Below are 26,644 nucleotides of genomic sequence, written 5' to 3' on the forward strand. Positions count from 1 at the left end.
CAGCTGGTGCGAGCGGACGGGACTCGGGGTGAGGACGGGGGAGAGGGAGACGGTGTCGAGCGTCACCGTCAGCGGCGGGTCCCGGCGACTTGGTTTGGGGCGTGCTCTGCCGTGGAGGTCGGCGCTCGCGTGGGGCTTCCTGAAGGCACGGCGAAGCCTGCGTGCTCTTCCCGGTTTGTGTACTGCCGGTATTGACAACAATGGAGACTTAACATGGCCGTGTCCTCACCGGCAGCCCGCCCTTCCCCGAGTGCAGGCCTCTGACCCCTCCCCTGCGGAGGCCCCGGGCCCGGCGGCAGGGCGAGCGCAGGGGCCGGGGTCGTGTGCGTGGACGGAGACAGAGCGTGGGGGTGTGCGGGGTGTTCCTGACGGCTAAAGCCTTGAAACTAGGCTGAGTGCTAAGTGACCAAGTGATCGCCTGGCTTTGGGGCATTGTATGGCCTAAGAAAATGGGGTCAATTTAGAAAAAAGGTTTTTAATTTCTAGCAGTCTGGAATTGGCAGCATTTAGGCGGGTGTGAATGAAGGAGAATTTGCCTCTTCTTTGGAAAAACATGTAGACTGGAACACGGGTTGCCCTGAGGCAAAGGTAGAGTGTAATTTAGGTTAAGACTTTAGAGAATTTTTTCCTGATTATTCCTTGACTTTGTCACCTTAATTTTCTGTTACCAGCTGCAAAAAGCCAGGACCCGTTTATACTGTCTTAGAAATTGTGCGTTACGTAATAAATAATGTAAACAATTTCTGTCCATGTGCACTGATGCATATGATTTAAAAAAATAAAGCAGTAGTTAAGTTACTGAAGTTTGTTTTACTATTTGCTGCAAATGCTCTTATTGTGATGAAAACTGCAAAAATCCCAGGACAGGTATGCAGCATTTAAGATGGTGTAATAAATGTTTTTGCAATCATCTGGAATAATTTGGGAAATTATAGCACAATCCAAGTTATATACTGAAATGTAGCAGTTTAGTATTTGTTTTCGATGATGGAAAACATCAGTTGGAAGAGGTGAATTACAGTTGACATTAAGTTAATTCCCTTGGATTTATTGATATTCTTAATTTTAAGTGTGTGGGAAGGAGTTTGTAGATCATAGTGCTGCCCAGAGTTTGGGGAATTTTTCAAAATGATGACATTTATGTGTCTTTGGAACTGCATTCAGAACTTCAGTTTGACTTATGTAAAAAATATATATAACGTTAAATATAGTACTGGAAGAAAATAAGGTAAGGGAACAGACCCTGTTGGTTACCTATGCTGGTGCTACTTTTACGTAAGAATTACTGACTAGTTTAAATTTTCTGATATTTTATAGAAATACAGGTTTTGATAATGCAGATGTCAAACAACTAGATGTTTATACTTCACTACTGCAGGATTTCGAGGTAGGGTACTAATTCAGCTGAGGAGGAGCAACACCTTGATTTATGTTATCTGTCTAAAATGGAGCCATTGAGCAATAAGCTAGAGGGTATTAATGTAACCAGCCTTTGAGGCCAGGAAATTCCTTCCCCTGCCACCACGGAGCAGTACAAATATCCCAGGGTTTTCTGATCCTGATCCAGCTTTGAAATCAGTGTCAGGATTCCTGTTAACTTCATTGGAGTATGAGACTTACCGGGTTTTTTGTCTGATCTCAAAACATTTCTCACAGGCCCCTTGCCATGCCGTCCCATCTCCAGAGTGTGTGGAAAATTACATGCCTTTCGTACTCCTTAGACATGATATTTCCTAGGAATATATGTGCTGCAAGTGATGTGGCAGAGATTTTTAAAACACAAGACATTGAAATACTGCTAAAAATTGTAATGTCTAAATCAGTGATTTGATCTTCAAAAGTGTTACAGCCAACAAAATTGTGCTGAATTCCATGACAGCACCCTTGCTAATCTGATTTAAACCTTTCTAAGGTTTTCTTGCTTCCTTTTTTATATTTTTGTCTTTGTTAAATTAATTCCATCCCCTTTTTTAGAAGTGTGTTTAATCTTCTGCCTTGTCTAATATCACTGTCCACCAAGTGGTGGGGGTTTTTTTGGTGTTGTTTTTTCCTTTTTTCTTTTCTGAATTCTTGCTTTGATGATCTCTGACCATTCTGGATCATCTTCAAAGGAGCCTTTAATTTCGAGCTGTATTCGATGAGTAGTGTCCATTCCTTGTTTTAGAAGGCAGAGAGCTCACTTGCCTTCCCTTCCAAATTGCTGAAACTACCTGTCTTTTGTCCTATTGCTCACTTTGTTCGCTTTTTTCCTTGATGTTGAATTGTTAGCTCTTTGAGGCTTTTGTTAGCCGTGTTTTGCATACTCTCTACCATCACGTTTATCAGGCTGGAAATGGCATGAAAGGAGCAGAAAGAAAAGCCTGAAGTGCTTTTCTTAAACATGGAGATAAAGAAGAAATGGGAGGTGTAATGAGAATAGGGATGAGTTTTAGGCAAAGATAAGGAGGTGACCGATGAGGTATAAGTGTAAAGGGGAACAAGCTCCTAGGGAAGTCACGCAGAAACACTTTTTAGTAGTGGGCGATCTTTGCATATACCCAAGAGTGACTATGCAGCAGCCTGGAGTCTGATGTCAAGTACTTAAGATATTTTGAGAAAGAATTGTGATGCATATAGAATTCGTGTATTCAGTATCTACTTACTTTAATTCAGCGTTAGGTGGAATGATGAGAACTATTGATGAGGCAAATCTGAAAATACATCTTACAGTAGATTTATCCATACTTGGCTTAATGTATTGTTTGTTGGGATGCAGTACTGGTTAGTTGTGGGGGTAGGTTTTTGACAGTGTTTTTTTTTTTAACTATAATGTTGATAGTTGGACTGTCAGAGGAGTGGAGCAGTCGCCTGCTGTCTCTAGATATGCAAATATCAAGTGTCTTCAGAGGTGCAGGGAGTGGTATTCTTTCAGCTTTACTTAGAAATCCTATTAACAAGAATCCCAGCTCAGCAGTCAGATTGGATAGGTATGAGAAAAGATAGATTTTGCTTATGGAATGTGGAGATACTTGTGGTAGATAAAATCAAATATATAAAACAATTTATAATACATTAATAAATTCCCGGTAATTTATACTACTGTTACATACAAATCTTCATATTGTCATTAGTGTTAGTGCACAAATGATGAGGGAGATGGGGATAGCTTTCTGAAGGCATTCTGAAGAGCATCTTGGTTGTTCATGCATCATTTTAAATTGTTATAATGAGTATTGTTGGTGTCTGGTCCTGTATACCGTTTTGAATCTGGGCAGAGGAAATGAAGTGCTGATTATTTTAAAATGCAGTTTTTTGTTTCTCTTCCCATTTGGATTGGGTGTGGGGGAAGTGTATAGTACATTTTTTTTTTCACATATATTCCTGGAAAAATCAGTGTCTCATGATGTTTACTGTAAAAATGAAAAATGGGGAAATGTGGTGCTGCAGAGGCTTGAGCATGCTTGATGTTGACTTGCCTGTGTTACTATTTCCTTATTGTTTTGGTGAAGTAAGAGGATGCTTAAAAAAGGAACAGAGCCCTCATGTTGTATTCCAGGCTGTCTTGTGATCATTCCTTCCATGGACAAAAATAAGTTACTTTGAACCTATTATTGTACTTACAGAACTCTGGTTTTAAATCTTGCTGTATGTAAGTGTATGCCTGTGTAAATCCAGCTCTTGCAAGTCACGTGCAGGAATTCTGTTTCAGGTTATTCATTAAGGCGTGGCAGAATTTATGGTGTAGGATGGATGCTATAGGCAGATAACAGCATCTCTTGAGGGAAATGCTACATATAAAGAATCCAGCAACACAGTGCGTATGAACCGTGCCTGCAAATGGCAGGTTTGTGAAGTTGTTGCACCTTTTCCATATGTTTTTAGTTGTTCAATAAATTCTATAATAGCTTCAATAAATTGTTCTTGTCATTTAAAAACTAAGTTCTGCCTAGCAATTTTTAGCATATGACATCCCATTCTTTCTTTTCCTCCTGTCAGAAAGTCTGTCATTAGTGCGTGTTTTGGAATTTACTGAAGTTACCACGTTTGAAGTAGTTCTGTGGCTGAGAACCTGATTTGCTCTTTGTGGGCAAAGCTGTGTAATGCTTTCACTTCTCCCAGTTGCAAACTCCGCCTTTCATTTTTTGTTTCTAAAGTGAATGTAGTAGTAGTTTAAGTGTTCAAAAGATAAATGCTGCCAATTATTCCATATTGTAAACTGGAAGATGTATTGAGGGAAAAGATTGGATGTTTTTATAACTTCTTGTCTATTCTCCAGAAGTCATACATTAATATAAAATAAAGCTCAGTGCCACCAGCAGTAGGGTGCCTGCTTTTTTGAAATACACGTGTGATTCCAACTAACGTCCAGTCTCCAGCAGAGGGTTGTGCTCCATGATTTGCTTTTCTGCTTTTGGTTTCTTATCTCTGACCCTGTGGGGGTTCCTGGAGGAGGGAAAAGAGTTATATTCAAATACGTATGATATTTAAGAGTTCCACTTAAATTGATTTGCAGTAAGCCAGTGTAACGTAATTGGAATTACAGAAAAAATATTGATACCACGTAGACAAAGCTGTAGCTATGTTTAGGGTTTATAGCAGGTTTGTCTAGGAGAAGATTCTTCTGTTTGATAGTGAAGAAAACTTCAAAGTTAGCTTTGAAGCTTCTGTATTTTTGAAAGCAGTGAGACTGGATTTGGTTTGTCACCTTTCAGGAGTGGTTAAGTGGTTGTTGAAAGGTACAAGAGATCATCTCTTGAGGTTCAGTCCACGTGACATTGTGTTAGTCCGGCAGACTACCTGAGAGCATCAGCAGTAAAGGAATAGTAACAGTGGTGGGTTTTAAAGCTCTCACACAAACTGAACTGCAGTCTTTTCATAGTTAACGTTTTTTTTTTTCTGTTTCCCCTTCAGTCTTATGCTTGAGTAGCACGCTGGAAGCATGTCTAGGACTTTTTGTCTCAGTTGTCCAATCTGGGAGTTAGCTTGAGCTTCTCACGAGGTGGGTTTGAACCGATGCTGGGCTGGACTGTCTGAGTTGGAAGCCTGTGTGCCTCTGCCCTGGGGTCATGCTGTGGCAGTGTCTCTAGGTAGCACTACAGCTGGGTTTGTGCAGTGCATGGGAATGAGAGGCATTAGTGGTTTGGTTGGCATTCCCCCCCCCCCCAGATTATTCTTTTCTGGATATAACTGCAGAATCTCTTCAGTGAGGCGGTTTTACTTTAGGTAAATGAAAGCCCTAAAAACTTGGAGCTCATTGCACAAGCCTTGGAAACAGTAGCTTTCACTTTTGCTGTTTTCTCAGCTTTGCTCCCCCTCCACCCCCCTGGTTATTTGATGTATTAAGTTGTCAACAATCAGACTATTAGAAGTTATTATGCTGATAATCTGCTTTGTGCCATACAGTCAGGTTCTACCTTTTTACCATGTGAGCACAATTAATTGAACATACTAACAGGTAAAACAGTGTTACCATCAGAAGAGCCGGCGCTAAAAGGCTTTTATAGGTAAAATCTTTTCAGAGTTGTAGAAGAAAAGAAACCTGTTTGCTATTTGTATGCCGGTTGTGTTTTGTGACAATGACCTGGAATTTAAAATGAAAGATTCTAATCAGACCTGTGCTTGAATGCTACGGAATACCAGAAACTTCATTTCATTAGTGTTCTCAGTAGAAGGAATGGGTAAATACTTGTCTTCAGGCTTCTGCCTTCACTTGAAATAAAGCATGATACTTGCATCAACAGTAGTACTCTTGTTTTTTCAGCATTGTTTTGGACATTTTGGACGTAAACTAGACCTATATTTCTCATCACATGCTTTTTTTTTTTTTTTTTTACACCGTGTTTCTTTAAAAATAAATGAGGAGAAAAAAATGCAGCTTTTGGCATCTCTGCCACTTAATTTTGCAAAATCGGTACTCTAAAAGTGTTAATCCTTGATTTTACTGTGCAGCCAAATGTAATCTACTTTTCTGGTTTCGTGCTGACTTTGACATTGCTAAATGTGTGACAAATATACATTCTCCAGATGTACGTATAGAGGTGTTTAATTTTTTTAAGTGTGTCTGAGATTACAAAAATACTATTTGAATTTTTTTCATTCTTTGAAGTTTGGTAGTGTCTGAAATCCACAGAACAGGGAATCTCTCATATCCCTTTTTAGTAGCTTATTTTTGAAAAAAATTTTTAAAACAGGAATGTCATTTGACAATATCATAAAGATGGCTGTGACTAAGGTGCAAAGTTCTGAAGCAATAAGTTCACTGTCAGTGCAGATTTGTTAAAATTTTTGATCAGTTTATTCTATATTGACAGAATTTATGTTGGATCACCGGTCATGTGTTGGTGCCACTCTGCCATGCATCATCTGTTGTTCCACAGACAACATACTATGTGCTTGGGATAGTTTGCCAGAAATTAGATTGTGTGCTTGAACTGGGCAAAGTTTTTCCCCATATGCACTTGTCTTATGTTAACAGTCATGGAACTGTAGCCTAATCCTTTTGTCCTTAATATTTTAGAACTAAAGTCAAGGAATGTGTAAAAACCAGTAAGTTTTTGCCTGCCGTGCAACACTTTATGGCACTATCTGCTTTCCTGTTGAAAATGTGATCTAAGACTTAAGTTGTAAGGCTCTTTTAAATAGGAAGACATACCTTTGTGTATAATACATATAAGTAGATAGGATTTTTATGTTCTAATTTGAAAAAGTATATATACCTCTCCGAAAACACTTGCCTTGGTCTCTGAATTTCTCCTTCATATACACAGATAATTTAACCAAAGGTAGGTTAAATATAGATGTTATAATTTTCATTTTTCTGCTTTTGGTTTGGTTAAGAATATTATTAGATTCTTCACTAGTGAAATAAGCCTTGAGGTGACCTTATAGAACTTCTTGTGAAATATACTGTTACTTGTGGTAGAAACATGTGGTCCATGCATCACGTATGAAATGCATTGTGAAACATGAAGTGATGATAAAATCTAACTCTGGAGTTATAATCAACTCTACCTGCCCTCAGGGAGCAGTAGGGGAAAAAAGGTAATAAAATACTATCATTCCTATTTTAATGGCCTTGTGCATTGTGCAATGGCCTAATGTCAATCTTGCTACAATTACAAAATATAGTTTAGTGGAGAATAATTTAGAAGTAAGGCTTTGCTGTTGGAATAGCAAAACCAGATTGTACTTCAATTATTTTTCTGTAATTTAAAAATAACGAAAACATAAATATTTTCTAGAATAGATTCAAGGATATCTAGCTCACATTTAGAAATAATCCCGTGAAACTAAGATACTTCTGTTTCTCTAAAAGTTAAGTCCTAAGTGAAACAGAAGACAGACCAGCACCGAATTACCTCCCTGTCTTCCATTTAGGGGAAGAAAATGGCTAGCAGAGTAAACAGTTTCAGCAAAACCTTGAAACTGTGTTTGTGTATTGACCGTATTTGCCTTCCAACATAAGAAAGTGGCCACCTATGACCATCTACAGTTTTTTGGTTTTTTTTTTTTTTTAAATAACAGGGAAAGGTTTCAATATCGTCTTAGAGAAAACCTTATCTCCCTTTTAAAAAAAATAGGAACTCTTATACTTTTCTCCATTTATATGGTATTTAACAAATAGCTGATGATGGTATAGAGGCTTTGTTTTCCCTTCTACTCTTTACTGCTTTCATTTGCAAGAGTTTTAGCCCATTTCCCTCGTTTGTACCACACTTCGTGTTTCCCTTGTGTTCCTTCTTGTTTGTCCCTTTTTGTCCCTAAAAATCAGCAGTTAAAATCACTGCTTTGTTCATGAAAGCTTATGAAATTGGGATCGCTTCAGCAAAATCTTGTTCAGCTTGAAAATTTTTCCTAGAGCCTGCATGATTGGTGTAGAATATGAAAGAGTGTATGCAAATTGTCAGAAGTTTCCTAGTTTCCTGGAGCTGGATGGTGGGAAGCTGTCTCAGTGGTAGAGCTAATGCCTGGTGGAAGAGTGTGATTGGGTCTGTCCTGTTCTCACAGTCAGGTTATGTAAAGAGTCGACATGAATATTTGTCCCTTTTAAATCTCAAAATTTTTTCTCTGGTAACTTCAGTGATTAATGTGCACGGAAACCTGAAATTCCTTGGAGCTCACTAATGAAACTAGTCTGGTTTGATCTTTGTGAGGAAAGAAATGAGAGCATATCAATGACTCATGTAAAAGATTGCAGTGTGTTACTACATTGGCCTCTGCCATGGTGAAGAACAGATTCCTTGCCATGAGGAGCTCTTGGACTAAAGATGGGAATTAGGTACAGAACTGGTACAGAACCGTTACATCAACCTGGACTTTGCATGCCTTGAAACAACTACAGCAAGGTAGTGAGAATGAAGGTACAACCCTAATTTAATTTGGAGTGTTCGTTGCTCTGTCCATTGCAGGGTTTTATGATGTTTATATTAATATTAACTGTGGATGCTTGTATAATTCTCCTAGTTGTAATGTGGCCTTAGAAAGTTGGGATGACATCCACAGGAGATACAGATCTTGCTTGCTGGTCCTTGTGCTTTAAACAGGCTGCTCTTGAGCTGACCTTTTTATGTAAATCTTCCAGTTAATGGCACAAAATACACCTGAAATTGCAGATTCCATCCTGCAGACTGGAAGGCAGCAAGAACCGTTAAAGAGCATCGGGTGCTCAGCCTGAGCGCACTTTTTTTGCAGGACAAGCTTATAGTAAGTTTGGGGTTCAAGTGATTTAGGACTCCTGCATACATTTTTTCATGCTTCTTCAGCAGAATATCTTTGTCTTTGGGAACTGTGTACTTTGTATAGAACTGGATGTGTGATTATACACGACATGCTAACAGTCTATTTGGTGCTCTCTATAGAGAGAAGAAAGCTCAACACATCGAATTGTTAGACACAAAAGATGGGATTTTTTTTTTTTTTTTTTAAAATAAAAGAGAGAGAGGGAGATGGCCAGGAGCCCCTTAAGTGTCTCAAATGAAGAGAAGGCACAAAAATTTGAGTGGGTTGCTTATTCATTAAGTTCCTTAAAATGGAAGACCGTAAAAGCAGGAGATTTTTGCGAAAGATCATTGGCTTTCTGTATGGCTTATTTCTTACATAGAAAGGAGTGTTGCAGGGGAAACTGAGGTGACAAAATAATTGAAGCAGCTGCTAATAGCATTTTAAATTTCAGACTGATTTTATCGGAAAAATATCTCTGCATAGGTTATTAATAAGCAGTTGAACTGGTTGCGTAAACACTTTATATTTTTTAGGTTTTGTAACTTAATTCTTGCTCAAATATCTCATGAGATTAGTAAATCTGTCTGGGCCCTTTATGTAATGATCTGAAATGTTGAAGAAATGGGGAAAGGAAAAACAGATCCGAGGAATTCAAACCGATGTTATAGTTGTCTCATTTCTCAGCAGGGGATAGGCAAGCATCCTCATCTTCAGAATTAAACCTTTTTCTCTGCTTGGTAACAGTTACCTTTAAGGCTTCATTTATGTTGCGGCTTATGTAGGGTACTCCCATAGCAAAGATTTCTCTTAATATGAAATTATGAAAGCCAGAGACAGAATTGGTAATCACAGTTAGCTGTCTTCCTGGCCTGCCAAAAGAACATTCTTTAGTTTCAATGTTGTGTATTACATTGTGTGAAATTAATGGCATGTGATGAGCTCTGAATTCTGTGAGCAGAGAAAGTTTGTATCTGTGCTGTACTGGGGCAGTTAGTAAACTGTGGCTCCTGAGAAATGTTTTGAAATGTCAAATGTTGGTATTTTGTGGGTTAGATGAAGCAAGTGCAGAAAATAAGAAGCAAATTAAGAAGAAAAAAAAATTATCTTAGTATTTGGTTCTCAAAACCTCTTCACTAGTATTTGGCACTGGAAATACTTCCTAGCTGTGGCTGAGCATTTTTTGTTGTTTTCCGTACTGGTAAAGGAGAAAAATCCTATTGCCTTGAGTGGCACAGGTGGCAAAGCAGTGAGGAGTCTGTGACCTAAATTGTGGTCACAGATCCGCAGTGGGAATCGTGTCTGTGCTGTGTGCTTTGTTGCCAAGAACGGGTGTACCAAGTGATGGAGTTTGTGTGGTTTTGTTAGTCATTTAGAAACCACAAGCAAGACTTTTACAGCTTTATAGGCAGAGCTGGTTTTGAAAGTGCTTGATGTTTTCCAAAACATGCGAAGGCTTCTGAGCTTTATTAGAAATGCAGTAAGATTGCTGATTGTTTTCCATGAAAGACAAGTTCCTTAAAACTTTTTGAGGACTATTATCAGGATCTTGGATTTCTAAATCCAAAATTACTGTGGGAAAATGATACTTGTAAATGCATTCAGGCTTTAAGATTCTCCCATAAAGCCCATCCCTGTGTGAACACTCGAGAATATGCTCCAGTCCAAAGATTAGGGCTTTGTTGTTTTGTATTCTTGGTGTTAATTGTATCTCCTTGGTGTTAATTGTATCTCTATCAGCAAAAGATCAGAGAAGTAAAATGATCTTACACATGTGAAATAATCGTGAAGTAAATTGGATTGATATGATTTTTATTTTGAAAGAGGAAACGACTCCCGTTTTGTTGTGGTTTACAAATATTTAAATACTTAACTAATTGTCAAGCTCAATTTTGAATGAGGAAGCAAAATAAAATGCATGATGTGCTCAGAGTTTCTCATAGTACTTGCCAGGAGAATCCAAGTTTTGAAAACAGTTGGCCTGCTTTCAGATACAGATTTTAATGAGATTAAAAGAGAAAGAATGTGCAAGTTTGATTAGAAAATTTGGCCATATTCTGACAATGGGTCCTGGAAGTCAGCACAGAAAAATGTTCTGGTTTTTAGTGGTAGAATTGATTTGTTTTGGAAAATGAAAAGTAGGAAGCAGTGGGTAACTGTCAAATAATTACAGCGAAGTGTACAAAGTATGAGAGAATCTATACTGTTGTACGCAGACTGCAGGAGGTCTGAAAGGCAATTTTAGGAGATGTTTTTTCCTTGACTTTAAGTTTTTCACCTGGTTGTTTTCCAGTAAGAATTTAACCAAGGATTTTGTGGGTTGTGCAAACCTTTTATAGCAACCTAATTTCAAAACAGAAATTAACATCCTAGTCCTCCATTTTCCTTGTGTTAGGGCTTTTTCTACAGTTCAGATGAAGATTAGTGTTCGAGTGTGCTTGCACTTGGCCAAGTAGAGAGCCTGGTGTGTTGTAGAATGTGTCAGGAGACCTGGTGCATGAGAAGGGATCCATTTACTTACAGACGTACACCCAGCAGAGGATTAAGGAATAGATTCAAAAATAAATGTGCAAATTAAGAACTAAAATTGTTTTTAAAAAAGTCTCTTTGATTATACATATATACTTTATCAGCCTTTTATCAACATGTTTTGTCAGTAAGTAACAGAAGTGTGGTGCAAGGAAGGCCTGGTGTTGTGGGTGGTGGGGGAGATCAGCTTGTGAACACCATTTTTAATGACCTGGAGTATGAAAAGGCTTGAGAATCACTGAGTTAGTATAAAGGCGATAAAACAAGGTCTTTTGGTCCTTATAACAATGATTGAAAGGCTGTTTTCTTTCTCATTTAACATGCAGCAAGGACATATGGGAGAAGGCGAGGTAACAATATTCCTATTTAATTTTCTAATGTTGACAATGTCTCATGGGAGAAATAACATTAAGTTGTTACTAGAAGGCAAATTCTAAAATTTAAGATTATAAAGGATCAGTTTCACATAAGTTTATGTAGTCTGCATGCCATAAATAAACATATTAACTGGATTAGGTAGTGCTCCACAGTAGTGCTATTGAGGCTGAAATGATCACCATCCTTACAGTGGACAGCATCTATATGAGTTGTTACACTGGAGGGCTACGTTGCTGTGTTTGTGTGTATGTTATGAATGCCAATGCTGGAGGAGTTTATTTTGGTTCTTTTGGGTGCTGATAGTTTTCTTGGTGCAGCATAGACAATAGTGAATATATGTCCTGGCCTGCTCAGTTAAAGAACCAGGTCCTGCAAGCATGCATGTTGAATTACCCAACAGCAGCAGTAATGCTGACGAATCTGAAAAGGTTGTTTAGGTGTGGAGAGCTGCTCCCTTCCAGCAATACCTGCAGGACTGGGGTCTTATGAGATGAAACAAATGAAATGTACATCAATTGTTTAGGGGAAAATGAAATCGCATTCAAGTCTGTATTACAATATTTTTATTACAGTAGGAACCAGGTTTGCCTAGCTACAGAAATAGGCCTGATTATAGTTGACTTTTATTTTAATTAAAGGCGTATAAAGATTCTTGACATTTCAAATAAAGCAAGCTGAATGAGCCTTCCAATTTTTATTTGTATAAATTCTATGGACTGTGGATTTTTTTGTATTTTTTTTTCTTTCAACTTGTTAGCTGTTTGATTTTTTGCATGGAAAATAGCTGGATATTGGAACTGGTGAAATTTTCTGTTTTCAAGATGATTTTTTTTTTTTTTAATCAATTTATTTCAAGGGAAGGAAGGAAGAGCAGGATAAAGTAACCTTACCAATACATTACTGTGGTAGATTGTAATAAATTCTGAAAAAGCAGACATAGTATATGACATTGCAGACAAAAGGAAATGTATCTTAAAACCTGTAGCACACCTTATTTGTTTGCTTACTTTCCCTATATATTTATTTATTCTTAAAATATTTTTTAACTAAGTAGAAGTCTATTCAGTTTGTTGTCTAGATGTTGAATACCGTAACTGAAGGGTGAATTCATGGAAGTGATCAGCTTGTGTGCTCTGTTTATGATATTATGCAGTTGCATTTATAAGTCAAAGAATCTTATTTAAAAGTAATAAATATTATTAAGGAAGTCTATGGTAAGGATTATCACGGAAGAATACTGGGCTGTGCGGGGAAGCATGCTTACGACATTTTCTCTTAGAGTGAGTCCATTAACGAAACTCTGTTGTAACATCTAAGTAACTTGCTTCTAGGAACGACACAGTGTTGCTTAGTTTTCAGTCTCCGTTTACAGTAAATTACAGTGGGTCTTCCTGTTTTTATCAGGATATTTTTGTTATTTACAAGTGGGTGATTTCTGATATGTTTTGATATCAGGTAATTTAAATGTGTAATATATTTCGCTGGTAGATGTCTTGTTTTCCCATCTGCACCGTGAAATTGTATCTACTCATTGTAAGAAGCTGTTCACTGGAGAATGATATCTACAGCTTAGGTTTTAGTAACGGCTGCTATTGGTGAAGTCCCAGAAAAAAAATTGGCTTATGTTCTCTCCTGTTTTTACACCTTTTTAAAAGAAATCTAATTGGAAACATGAAATATTGTGGAAAATGGTCAACTTGAGCGTCCGTTAGAAGTTCTGGTTTGTTTCAAATTTTCATTAGTTGTAGTGCAGTTAGGAAGGTAGCAACCTTTTCTCTGAAACAGTGCATTTGAGTTACTGAATGATACTGAAAACTATAGGGTTGTATGAAATTTAGAACGTAACTGCTTATTAAAAGGGAAGATTGCAAAACAGTTCTCCTGCTAATGCAGCAACTAGTGAATTTTTAAAGAATCATTTAAACAGTGTGTGTTTTGTTCTGTTAGTATGGTTTTTTTCCCTTTTTTTTTTTAACCCCCTCTTCAGGTCAGTCTTCACTGTTCCCGATGGAAGACGGGTTCTTGGATGATGGACGTGGGGATCAGACTCTTCACAGTGGTTTAGGATCACCTCACTGCTTCTCCCATCAGAATGGAGAAAGAGTGGAGCGGTATTCCCGTAAAGTCTTTGTCGGGGGACTGCCACCAGATATTGATGAAGGTACACACAGAAAATCTTATCCAGAAAAGCTCGTTCTGGCTTAATGACAGAACTGTTGTGTGAAACTTTTTTGTCTGTTAGCTAATGAATGATTGTTTTCCAAACTCTATGAAAAGGCTTTGATATGTAAATGGGTCTTGGCATATTACCGCTTTCAGTCCATGGCAAACTTGAGATAAATCAAACTAGTTTAGGAACAATGCCACTGAAGAACAAAGTCATGTGTTACCACACATTTAACTGACTTCCACAGTATAAAAATTACAAAAAAGGGATAGTGGAGCAAAAATAAACAAGTAAATATGCCTATTGAAACTCATAAATACATTGCAATTGTTTTATAGGCACCGGAAGCCAGTAGTGGGAAAACTGTTGTTAGTTTTATAAAATTTGTATATATGAATCTGTGCAGAGCCAGTTGCATACAGTGAGGAACCAGGAATTTGTGGTGGGTCTATCATACAGATAAAGGTGACAGAATACTGCAGTTGTTGTTTTAAAAAAAAGAAAAAAAAAATCATGCACAAATGTTGTGACGCTTCACTTCACCTGAGTTCAGTATTCTGTATATATGAGCATGCTGGCATAGTGGTTAAAAGAGCTACAGCAACTATGTATCTCAAAAGTTGCTTTTTCTTAATCACAGAATGGTTTTAATACCCACTTTTTGTGTCAGGGAGGGTGATTGTAATGCGCTGCAGTGTGTACTACTGTGATGTGACAACCAGACTTTCATGTCAAACATAAGAGCTACTTTATTGCTAAAAGGGCAAATGTAACATGGTGTGTACAAGAGGAAAAATGATCTTACAGTCTCTCTCTCTGTTGTTGGGGTTTTGTTTTTTTAGCTTTGTCACCTTTGTATTTTAAAAGCAGATTGAGCACATGAATAATTTGGTCTCTGTGGACACTGGTTATTGAAGAATAGGGCCTTTCCTAAACCTGTGCTAGGAGGGTTAGCTTGAATTTTTCAGAGTTGCTTCTGTCACTGCTCTTCCTGTTAAATGCACAACTGTGAATTAGAATAAGGAGTATATGATATAAAATCTACATCGCAGCTGAATTTTTGAGGGTTGAGGGTTTTCTGATCCTTTTTCTAGAAAGCATTTTATGTATGTGCTTTAACATTAAATTTGCGTTAAGTGCTGTTCTGAAAGGAGATCTATTTTAAGAATAGGTCTGTAGTAATTATTGTTCTCCTTGGTTTATATCTTCATCAGCGTGTAACCTTAACCCTCAACAATTGCTGTATGTGTTGCCAGTGATCTGCAGTGTTCAGAGAAGCTGTCAGTACAGTGGATTGTCAGTTGCTATTTTGTTAGCAATGTCATCAGAGTGTAAACAAACTGAAAAAGACATAATTAGTAACACCTTTTCAGATTTCTAACTGAATTTTAGAATGGGGAAGATCCTCTAAATTGTGTATTAGGAGCCCCTAACAGCATGCTAGTATAGAACGCCCTGTAATAGCATGAACAGAACAGAGCTGAGCAGTGTGCCGATTCAGGTGACGCTTCAGCAATGTGAAGTTTGTTCTTTTAGTTTCAGTTTTTTAATGAAAAATTCTTGTCCAGGGAAGTTTGACTAGCAGTGGTTCAAGTGTGTTTGAGGAGAAGGCAAAGGGAATAATCACTCAATTTCAAGAACAGAATTGCAACTAGAAGACTTCTATGGGACTAGTGTATGCAAATTTATACCGGTAATTTGAGGTCAAACTCAGAATTGAAATGGATGCAAGAATTGCTTCTTGATATAGTACGGTGTTCTTGCCATCTCTCTGTGTGTAACATGACACAACTACGTCCTGCAAGTTACTCTGTGTTAGTTTGACCTTAGGCTCAGATGGTGCTTGCACACGTGGCGCTGGCGTGTGATATGAACAGTCATGGCTGGGTCTTGTGATAGTCCCTTCATTCTTTTCCAGTCCTTCTGCAATTGTAAGGCATGTTGGCAGAGCTGCTTGCTCACTAGCAGGTCAGCAAATTGTCTCTAAACTGTTTGTGGGAGAATAGGTGAAGCTGGGTTATGATAGCTGTATAGATGCAGTGACTCTATTTCTGTGGATTTGTGGGTTATCAGCTTTTATTTATACTCAGCAGCAGAAAGAGAACTTGATCTTTGACCTGTCTTGTTTTCTACTATGTGTTCTGACTTGTCATAAAGATTCCCTGTCAGCCAATAGCTGTCAGCTCTTCCCCGTGAGTGTTGCTATGAGCTGCTGAACCTTTAGGGTCACAGAATTGTTTATTTGTAGGGTGAAGCTACCTGAAATCAGTGTTCTTCAAGTGTCTTGCATTCAATTTCTTTTCATTTCAGTTTTGTGCCTTTTCCTTTCTCTGTTTACAGATGAGATCACTGCTAGTTTCCGTCGCTTTGGGCCTTTGATTGTAGACTGGCCACATAAGGCAGAGAGCAAATCTTACTTTCCTCCTAAAGGTAAATATCTCATAACCAGTAACAGGTAAGCATTTTAAAATAATTTTTCTTGATAAAACTCTATTTTAGACAAGATTTTTTTGACAATGACCCAATGTTTAAGGGAAAAAAGTTGGATCTTTGGGATTGTTATAAGCTGGTGGAATTTAGGATGTGGCTTTGCAGTTATTCTGCACTAAAAGAATTCTTCCTTAACTTCCCGTTTTTAATTTATTCCATTTTCCTTTTTCTCCCTTGTTGTTCTTAATTTTTTTAATAATAGTCAATATTAGTCCTCTTTAAAGGAACTAAATGCCCTCCACCAAAGCTGGGAAGGATTTGTGCCTTATATTAACAACCATCCTGGCAGGTTTCACTCTACAGCTGTGGCTTTTGTGTGGTTCATACTGCTGGCTTACCGTTTTCAAAGAAAGCGTGATGATCAGCAAGCTCCCTGCTTTCCTTCCTGTCTCTGCGCAGGACTTGCAGGAGGCTGCCTTGGAAACGTGTGAGAGCACCTTAAAGTTTGTCTCTTACTGTATGGTAGCATGATGACGTGATGCCGAGCATAATTTTGGGTTGAATTATCCTATTATCCTATAGGCAAATAGACAAAAGAAGTTATGTGTTTGTTTTCACTTTCGTAGGATATGCATTTTTGCTGTTCCAAGATGAAAGCTCTGTACAGGCACTGATTGATGCGTGTATTGAAGAAGATGGAAAGCTCTATCTTTGTGTTTCCAGCCCCACTATCAAAGACAAACCGGTAGGTAGAATTGTCAGGCCTGCACCACCCCTGTATGATAACCAGAAATTGTTCTCTTCAGATGCCTTCTTTCTTTCTTTCTGTCTTCAGAGTACTAGTGTTTAAATTTCTTTAAGGTGTCAAATTAAATTCTCAAAGTTTACTTATTTTTAAACTAGACTTTATGAAGTTTTTTAATCTAGTTACAATTCTTATTTTTGTTAGAAAAATGTTTGCTAAATTTCACCATTGCTGATGTAATAAATATATTTCCAGACAGGTATTTTATGCTTATTATTGGTTAAAATGTAGAATTCGTACTGTCTGAGTGTTGCATGTAACAGACAAAAAAACATAACGTGGCATTGAACTGTTAATTGTTAGTACAGGTGGTTTTGGGGCTGTGAGTCTGTGAGTAGTTGGAGAGACTTCTGCTGTATTCCTGTACTTCAAATTTGGCCAGCTGCAGGCAAATCGAACGCAGCAAGTTTTGCATGGAAAATAAACACCCAACTTTTCTCACTGGAGCCTGTTGCATTGAGATAACGCTCGTCTAGTGCTTACACTTGGCTAGAACAACACGAACAGCGTAGATACGTATGCACCAGTGTGGTTTGTGCAGCACAGTTCAGTCATGATTAGTAAATGTGTAAGTAGAGGGTGAGTTTTTTCCCAGAAATTTGGGTAACAAGGAAGTGGTGAAATTTAGTACGATCAAGTGGTCTGTCTTAACAGAGCTTATTACCATTTCATTTTGAGAAATGATTGCTGAACAAGTAGAAAATGAGTTTAGACAGTACAGCCGTTTAAGAGGTTTTCTTCTTTGTAGGATACTGTTTTAATTTATATTACTGAGATACTTTGAATTGTGAATCGTTAAAAAAAAAAGGCTTTTTGTCCATAGGTTCAGATCCGGCCTTGGAACCTTAGTGATAGTGATTTTGTTATGGATGGTTCACAGCCTCTTGACCCACGAAAAACCATTTTTGTTGGTGGTGTTCCTCGGCCTTTACGAGCAGGTACACTGCGTGTTCCGCAGCACTGGGCATGTTGAATATGCAGTCTGAGTTGGGGAGCAACGGGGGAAACCAGTTATTTCAGCAAGGGAAGTATGAAGTGTTCTTGACACTTATAGCGGGGGACATGAATACAAATGGACTGTTTCATGTGATGTTTCTAGAAAAAATTACCGAGTCTACACTGCTGTTCTGTTTTCCTTTCTGGTTTAGTGGAACTTGCAATGATAATGGATCGGCTGTACGGAGGGGTGTGCTATGCTGGAATTGACACAGACCCTGAGCTGAAGTACCCAAAAGGAGCTGGGCGGGTTGCGTTTTCTAATCAACAGAGTTACATAGCTGCTATCAGTGCTCGCTTTGTTCAGCTGCAGCATGGAGAGATAGATAAACGGGTAAGGTCTTCAAGCCTATTCTATTTTTGTTCAGTGCTTTCTCTAGAAATGCTTTTCCATGTAAATGTGTGTCATTGTGAAGACTGTAAATGTTATATCAGATTAATTGCATATTTAGGGCTAGATTGTGCCACTTCGATACAACACAGAATAAAAATGAAGGAGCAGTACAGAGCTGTTGCTTCTGGAACGTGGGAGGCAACTGTGAAGCAGACTTTCTCAAATTGCTTAGCATAATGGGAAGCATGTCAGCTGCCTTGCCCTTTTATAAGAATATTGCACTCGTCATATACTCCCACTGCAAGTATTTGCACTTGCAGTGTTTGTATAATGTCAGGGAGTAAGGTATCTGCCAAGGATGGAGCAGTTCTTACTCCTGTTCTGTGTCTTTTGAGAGGGTGGGCAGAGTCTGGCCCTAGTGTTGCACATTGTTTGCTGGGTGCTCCTAAAGACCATCGTAGTAATGCGTTGCAAACTTGTTAGTGTGTGTTACAGCCTCACGGTCATCCTTCACAGCTTGTGTAAAGGCTGTGTCCAGTTATTTTATTCCTTTATTATTGTAAATTAAAGGACTATGACAAATGGATCTGCAGTTTGCTTGCCTCTGCCCTCTTCTTCTATATAAAATGTGACTTTAACAATTACAGGGATCTTCAGGCCACAGTTTTAAGAAACTCATATCTTTTCATCCACCATTCTGGCTAATTCATGCTTTGCCTCTGGATTTTTCTTACCTGACTGTCATTATTGATCTTAATTTTATAATTGTTACAGAGGAAAATCCCCAAACTTGACTGATAAGCTGATTATAATTTCACTTCTGCTTTGGCTATAAAGCTTGGGTAGAAAAATTGTAACAACAATTTGACTGTGGGGCTGTGAATTGGAATGTCTTTGTTCTAATCTTGGCTCTGAAATAAGTTCTGTAAGGCTTTGAACAAATAATTTGGGCCGCCCTTGTGCAACTTCTGCTTGCATAAGCAGATACTTGGGTGAATAGGTCCATTGAAGCTGGTGGGACCATGAATTAAGTAAGTACTTGTGAACTCTAGCAAAGATTTGGCAATCTATTTCCTCTTCCTTCTCTCCTCTCACTCCTCATTTCCCCATTTTGTGTGTAGTTCAGAAGAAATGCAGGGAGGTAAGTGCTCAGGGAATTCATTATAAGAGGAGTTGGGCACATGAGAGAGATAAAAGTACAAAGTGGCAATACTACTTTTTATTAATAAGGTACTATTTATTAATAATTGTTCTAATAAAGTTTTTCTGTTAAAATAATTTAAAAAAATTGGTAGCAAGAAGGGATTTCCTGTAAAATTAGGCAAGGAGGTGCTGCTAAAGGGTGTGCCCTTCAAAGAGGTTCTGTAAATTAAATACTCCGTGGCTGGCAGCACCCACCACTGCGGGGCTTCTGATGAGTGCTGCCACCCTAAGCATGCCTGATGAAGTTGCTGTAATTTAAGTTTTTTCTCTGTAGCTGGGAGACTATACCTGGCACAAGCAACAATTGCAGGCCATATTTGGCACATAAGCACACACTGAATAAATGCACTGAGGACTCTGACTAATATCTGTGGGTTGCAAACTTGCACAAAAACCAGTGCTGCAGTAACAGGCTAAAGCAAGCAGAGGTATAATTACCTGTATTTGGCCTCTGAATATGTCTGAGTAGACATAATAGAGCAGGAGAATTGCCGTGTTAAGAAGACCTGCATTGCATATTTGTAGGTTTTCCTCTTAGCACTTACAGAAGACAACACTCATCAATGAATACTCAGCCTCAAACTACAGAGCAAACCAGGTGATGAATGTAGAACCTGGTGTTCGGAATATTTGTCTGCCTCTCTTCTTTTACAAATTCATTCTTCTGAGTTGGCATGGAGGGGTGTTTGAGAAAAGCAACTAGCAGCGGAAGAGGAGAAAAACTGAAAAGTGAAAAAACCGTTTATATGTAGTATAAGCACAAATGACATCAAACTACTGCAGTGCCTTGTCTGGACTGTGATAAAATTGGGTAAGTTTAAAAACACAGGAACTTGTGAATGTCCTTATTTGAATGAGCTGGCATACCTCTGAGGCTTGTGGGATACAGAAAGGACCATCCCTAAGCCAGATGCAGAGATAGCAGGTTGACAATAAAGACACCAGTCACAGTCTGGATATTTGGAAATGTTGGTGAAAACGTCTAATTAAATGAGCTTCAGAGAAAGCTCACAAACGCTTCTAGAACAGGAGCTTGTACCTATACTTTTTTAACGTGAAGTTTTGTGTTGTGCTTCTGATATGTCACATGGACCTTTCGCAGTTCTGTGGAGCAAAGGAATGGACGTGGTTACTGGTTTTGAGGTGAATCTGAGCCTTTAGGGGATGGCAGTGCTGCAGTTGTGATTTAAACACGTAGGCAAGTCTAAACAAGTTGTGCTGTAGCCAGCTTGGATACTGCAAGCAGCAAGCTTTGCCCTGCTGTCACAGAGAAAGCGCTCTGGAGTGCTGTGAGCAGGGTTTTGTAGCCCACAGTACAGCAGGCTTGGTTTTGGGAGTGCAAATGCCTAGATTAAAAGCTAGTAGCCTGCAGATGTTGCAGTGTGGATGTATCCTTGGAGCACCAGCTGGTAAGTTCCTGTGAGTCATTATCAGTTAAGAACTTGAAGAAATTTTTATTCTACTTTCTTGTCTGCTGTAATGAATTCCTGCTCATCATCTGGCCCTTAATGCCAGCAGCGTAGGTGGCCATCAGTCCCATTTTAAGCTTCTCATTTGATCCTGACGAGATTAGGTGGGTTTCCTTTTGCTGAGAGGACCAAGAAAACAGAAATGTGCTGTTTATTGAAGATAATAAATGAATTTTTTTAGAAGTTGGAAATTCAGGCATTGAAATTTGCAGATCACGTGCGTATTTAATCTGCAGTTACAGCATTGTGTAAACGCTTTACATTCCCTCCTGAAAGGGCAGGAGCTTGATTGTGCACCATTCTTAAATGCCCAGAATGCCTCAGGGTTGCGATGTGAATCTGTGCATCAGTTCTGTACCAACAGGTTGACTGGTCCTTTCCGTAAATCAGTGACAGCACGTGTGACGCTGACGGTCAGCATTGGTTTCTGGGTTTTTTAAGGATCAAGGAGGACAGTGGGAGCCGGATTGTTCTCAAGTTCAGTGGCTGCAGTTTTGGGTGTTTAGTGGTGATGATCATGTGTAATGAGGGGGAAAATTCTTGTGTGTGATGTTCACTACTACAGAACTGTGATTGCAATCCTGCTTGAACATGGGTGGTAAATAGTGTGCAACTGTCGTTATCTACATTGTTGTCAAGAATGGTAAACTTTCTTTTCGTTTTCTGAATACAGGTGGAAGTTAAGCCATATGTCTTGGATGATCAGCTTTGTGATGAATGTCAGGGGGCCCGTTGCGGTGGAAAATTTGCTCCATTTTTCTGTGCTAATGTTACCTGTCTGCAGTATTACTGTGAATATTGCTGGGCTGCTATCCATTCACGCGCTGGCAGGGAATTCCACAAGCCCCTGGTGAAGGAGGGAGGAGATCGCCCAAGACATATTTCATTCCGCTGGAACTAAATGATCACTGCAGTGCTCATATGCAGGCCTCAAATTAAGTGCACTCTTCTGTTATCCTGATTGTCCCTACCCCACCCTACCCTTTCTCTTATTCAAGATAGCATGTCCTTTTGTAGTAGTCTGTAATTTAACAATAGTATAATGAAAGAATGACCTATAATATGGGTATTTTGTAGAATCTTGTCATTGAAAACTGTATTGGGAACTCCTTTTCGTATTGGTAACATGTTGCAAGTGAGTTGCATTCTCTTGTCTTTACTACCGAGAGAACACTTAATTTCGTGCAACATTTTCTTAGAGGAGAGAAAAATATTAAGAGAATTGAAACAATAGAGTATTTTGGTTTTTTAATTAAATTATTGTTAATAAAGAACATAAGAATACTTTTATTAAAATAACCATGTAACAATAACACTATCAGTCTGTTCTGACACTTTTCCCCCAGGGAAGCCTGTTTTTGCCTCTCTTTTTGTTTCGACTTTGGATTTTTCCAGCAACAGATGAAGTTAGCATTTACCTGCCAACAGGAAAGAGCATGTTTAAAGCAACAAAAATGCATGAGCAAAGTTGAAGCAGCATTATAATAATGATCTTTTTTTTAAAAAAAAAAAGAACTGTTAAGGGTTTTGAGGCTGAAATTTTAGCTCGGTATGTATCTGACCGTGCCTCTGACTACCACCCACATCCAAATTATTAATGAGATAGGCAGAGCTTACTATATTTTCATCGAAGTGATTACATTTTAAGAATTCCTGAATGTAAAAGTTGAGTAAAGTTACTACTGAGGGGGGAGTGCACTTTTCTTTTTTCCTTTAAGAGAATCCAATTGTCTGGTTACAGCCCTAGAAATCCTACCAAAGCTAGAGTAATGACAACTAGTTAACTGGCGTTTCCTCTCCTGAAGGATAAATATATAGATTTTATTTTTGATGGCTATATATAACTCTATATCCTAATATACTAACATTCATCAGGGGCCAGCCTTTGTTCTCCATTTTGACATGAAAAAGTAGAAAACCTAAAGATACCTCAAGGATATCACTGATTTTTATTGAAGTTTTGCTATTCCATTGTGTCACACAAACTAAAATTGGCTGCTTATTCGTTTTCCATCTTGGATTGTAAAGTTAGTTTTAAATACCCTCTAACTTAGTTGTAACTGAAGGCATGAACCTAAGTAGTTTCCAAGTCTTGTTTTGCACTATTTTCTGGATTTGTGCATGAAATGGTGCAAGTGTGCGTATGCCTTTCTTACTCTTCCTGTAGAAAGAATCCCAGCTAAGGTTCCACCTCTTCAGAACTTAATATGGGGAAATAAAGAAACACAGGTATTTGAAGTGCCAACATTGCTAAGTTAATGCCTGCTTTATTATAAATAAGTTCTACCTTGAGAAGCATTAACACAGTACATGTTAATTGAGTGATAAAGAGTGGGTGCAGGGGTTTAGTTTGAAATAGTTGAATGAAGGAGTAGTTCTGAAAATTATTTTTATTACTTTTGAACTAATGCCCTGGCCAACTTCTCAAATGATTATTTAGCAGTGTGCAAACAAACGAATTTAGTGGCAATCTTCTGAACTGCCCGAGTGGCGTGGTACCATCCTAGATTCTCTCAAACCAAAGACTTGCCTCGGCACTGCTTGGAAAACATCTGCTCCGTTAAAAGCCTTTCTTGGCCCCCCTCGTCCCGTTCCCCTAGCCCAGATTATCTTTATGAGAAGCAGTTTTTATTTTCAATACAGGCTTTAATGAACTATATCGTACCAAGTTCCAAAGGTCAAAATGGAGACATTTGCTGTCTACTAGTCAAGTATAGAAAGGGAGCTGCTTTTAATGAAATCCCTGAAAATATTGACAACAGTAATGCAAATGCAGAGTGCTCTTGTGTAGATTGTCAGGGACTTTTTTTTCTCTGAAGTACATAATTATAGTTGGAATGTTCCTTTAATTTTTTTAATGCTTGTAGGTGGCTTGGGGTGTGCTATTGTGCCGATCCTACCCAGTAAACAGGTGAGATGGGTTACCATTACAAGAAATAACACTGTTTGAGAACTAGCTTTGAATAATAATTTTCCCTTTGTACATGACCTGCTGAATTTCGGTACAGTGTTTTTGTAGCTAACTTATTTTGTCATGCACATAATGTATATTTGTTATGCACTACTTTTGTATATCTTGTTTTTCCAACAGTGAGCATTTTTAGGCACACTTTTCACTGACGGGATATCTCTTTATGCAATACCTCAATTTTTCATATTGCAAAGAGTAGCTTTTTGTACTTTTATTACTGAGAGATCTTCATATACTTCATTTTTTAATATAAATAATTTTAATAAATTTTATTTTCTTATATTCTGCTTTTTATACATTTCAGTGCTCTGCATACATTTTGAATTATGGATGTTGTGCACTGGCAATGCTATTTTAGAATCTGCAGAGAAAAGAAAGCATGTTGCTTAAACATCTTAGCCCAGCACCAGGTATTTGGTGTACATATAATTTAAGAAATAGTATATGTAAAGTTGAGAATTAAAGAAGAAAAGCATGAAAGTGACAAATGACACTGTCTTTAGACCCATGAAATTTAAATGCATAAATATAGTGTAGAAATTTAAAAGTAAAGAAACATCAAAATTGTCTACCGCTTCTTACTAAGTTTTTAAAAATTATACACAAATGCAGACGTTTTTGGTGAATGTTTAGCCATTTTTAATATTAATAAAAAAAATTGATGTTAGGTGTTTGATGCAGAAATGTGTCTGCTCTTTTAAATTCTATTTAAAGAGTAAAAGAGAGCCTGCTAGGTGGCAGGCATGTAATGTTAGTATGCATGACTAATGTAAGAAACTGTTATTCTACTAATATTCACTTGTGATTGTGTGACAAGCGTGTTTACAGATTATTTGGTTACACTTCAATTTACAGGGCATAAACAATTATATACATTACTCTGTACTTCAATAGTGATTACATGTCCTTCTGATTACGTGGGATTTGTAGTTGGGGTTACCATGTAGCTCCGACCATAACGAACATGTAATTGGGTTACCGGTCTTAGGGTATCACTTCAATTTTCAAGGGGTTAATAAGCATGTAGTTTTATCACACTAGCATGGCACCGGCCATGTATTTACAATATAGTTACAGAGTAATTACATGGTTATTTTTGCAATGTAAAATAAAAGTGTTTCTGATTATTTTATATGTAAAGGAACCCCACTGCCCCGTGCTTTTTGGTATAGTATATACTTCTCCATACACAGACCTCTGCAGAATGCAAATTTAAAACTTGCAGTGAATGAATTTAGCGTTTTATAAGGATGCTGTTGGAAAGACTTGATAATTCACCCCTTTTGTTTTTGAAGAGTTAAAACCTTCTGTTAAAAGGTGATTTGAAACTTGAATGTGATGAATTGTGGCAAGTTAACTTCAAGTTATGTGCAATACCTATTTCAGACTTCTGGAAGATCTTTGCAGTGTAATTCTTTGTTTTTAATTGCAGACATTTAAAAATGTCATTTTCTACTGTTCTAGTAAATCCTCTTTCTTGCTGGTGTTTCTAAAGAAAAGAATCAGAAATCAATCTTTCTACTAATGTAAATTTGAGATTATTTTTAAAAAAAATGGAATAAAAGGTTTTGGTCATTTGCTTTATTTTATTATCTTATTTTAAAGCTACTGTGATAGCATTGTAAGAATTGGGACAATATTGTATTCAACTGTTTTATTTTTTATATTTTTAAATTTTAAAGTATAATTAGTTTTTATAATTTTCATCAGATTTTTTTGTTATATTTTTTGGAAGTGAAACTTTTAGCAAGTGGGTGTCTAGTTTTTACTAATCCCTAATATGTTTTTCCCCCAATGTATTGCTCATATTATCAGAAGGAAAAGTTATTTAAGTATGTCAGTTAATTGTACTACTTGGCTGAATTTCCATATAGTTTTTACTGTGTATGGGGAGGTTGTAGTATTTATTATAGCATTTTAAATAAGGGTAATTCATTTTTTATTAAAGTCATTTTCACGTTTAAGTTCATATTTTTGTATGTTCTACTCTAAGTTATATAACACAAGTTACTTTTTTTAAAGAGTTCATTTGTTGAAGTGCTAGTGAAAATTAATGTTATTAAATAGTTTGCAAATGACTATTTATACCAGTATGCATATAATTTTTAAATATTTGTAATGTGAGATGTTGAATGAATAAAACTTTTAACTCAATGTTTCTTCTTAACCTTTTTATTTTAAGCTTGCTGTAGAAACATGTTCCTTTGTGGCTGAAGCTCCTGGGGCTTGGGGAAGTGATTTTGATGAAGTGTACAGCACACGTCGGGCTGTATGAGGTGTGCAGTGCTTTGGGCTGAGTTCTGCAGGCCTGTTGGGGTGAAGACGCGGAGCATGGTTTTGTAAGGGGCGGTGAGGGAGGGTGTAACCACTTGAGGGATGCCCAGTGCCCTGAACACCGCGTTAACTTGGCACCAAATCAACGGGCAGTGCTGCAGAAACGGAAAGGGCGATGTCTGGAGGGCTGTAGAACCGCTCTCTGTTGAATCAGGCCGTATGAAGAACCCCTTTTACCGCTTGTGTCCAGGTGTTGTCTTTAGCGAATGTTGAATGCTAACTGCTTCATTTTGTGAGTTTGCCTGTTGAGGATGCGTTAAAACCACGTGTAGCTTTGGAAAAGCCTTTCAGCAGCTTCAGCACCGTGGTTCCGATTTTTTGCACAGCCCCA

The 26,644-nt window shown here is 37.9% G+C and overlaps 1 protein-coding gene across 4 annotated transcripts in view; it reads left to right on the top strand.

The window, feature by feature from the left end:
- The window catches only part of CPEB4 (cytoplasmic polyadenylation element binding protein 4), a 43,415-nt gene extending 17,282 nt beyond the window's left edge, over window positions 1–26,133 (top strand). For 2 of the 4 annotated variants that reach the window (XM_086471239.1, XM_086471243.1), the window contains 7 exons: window positions 11,553–11,576; window positions 13,592–13,765; window positions 16,112–16,201; window positions 16,828–16,946; window positions 17,830–17,944; window positions 18,155–18,336; window positions 21,682–26,133. In XM_086471239.1, coding sequence (XP_086327365.1) covers window positions 11,553–11,576; window positions 13,592–13,765; window positions 16,112–16,201; window positions 16,828–16,946; window positions 17,830–17,944; window positions 18,155–18,336; window positions 21,682–21,909 — 932 coding nt within the window. In that variant the 3' untranslated portion in view covers window positions 21,910–26,133. The remainder of the gene's footprint in view (window positions 1–11,552; window positions 11,577–13,591; window positions 13,766–16,111; window positions 16,202–16,827; window positions 16,947–17,829; window positions 17,945–18,154; window positions 18,337–21,681) is intronic. The other 2 variants (XM_086471241.1, XM_086471242.1) reach the window with 1 other exon arrangement.
- The last annotated feature ends 511 nt before the right edge of the window (window positions 26,134–26,644 follow it).

Source organism: Leptosomus discolor, chromosome 10 (genome assembly GCF_034619465.1).
Source record: "Leptosomus discolor isolate bLepDis1 chromosome 10, bLepDis1.hap2, whole genome shotgun sequence".
Lineage (NCBI taxonomy): Eukaryota > Metazoa > Chordata > Aves > Leptosomiformes > Leptosomidae > Leptosomus > Leptosomus discolor.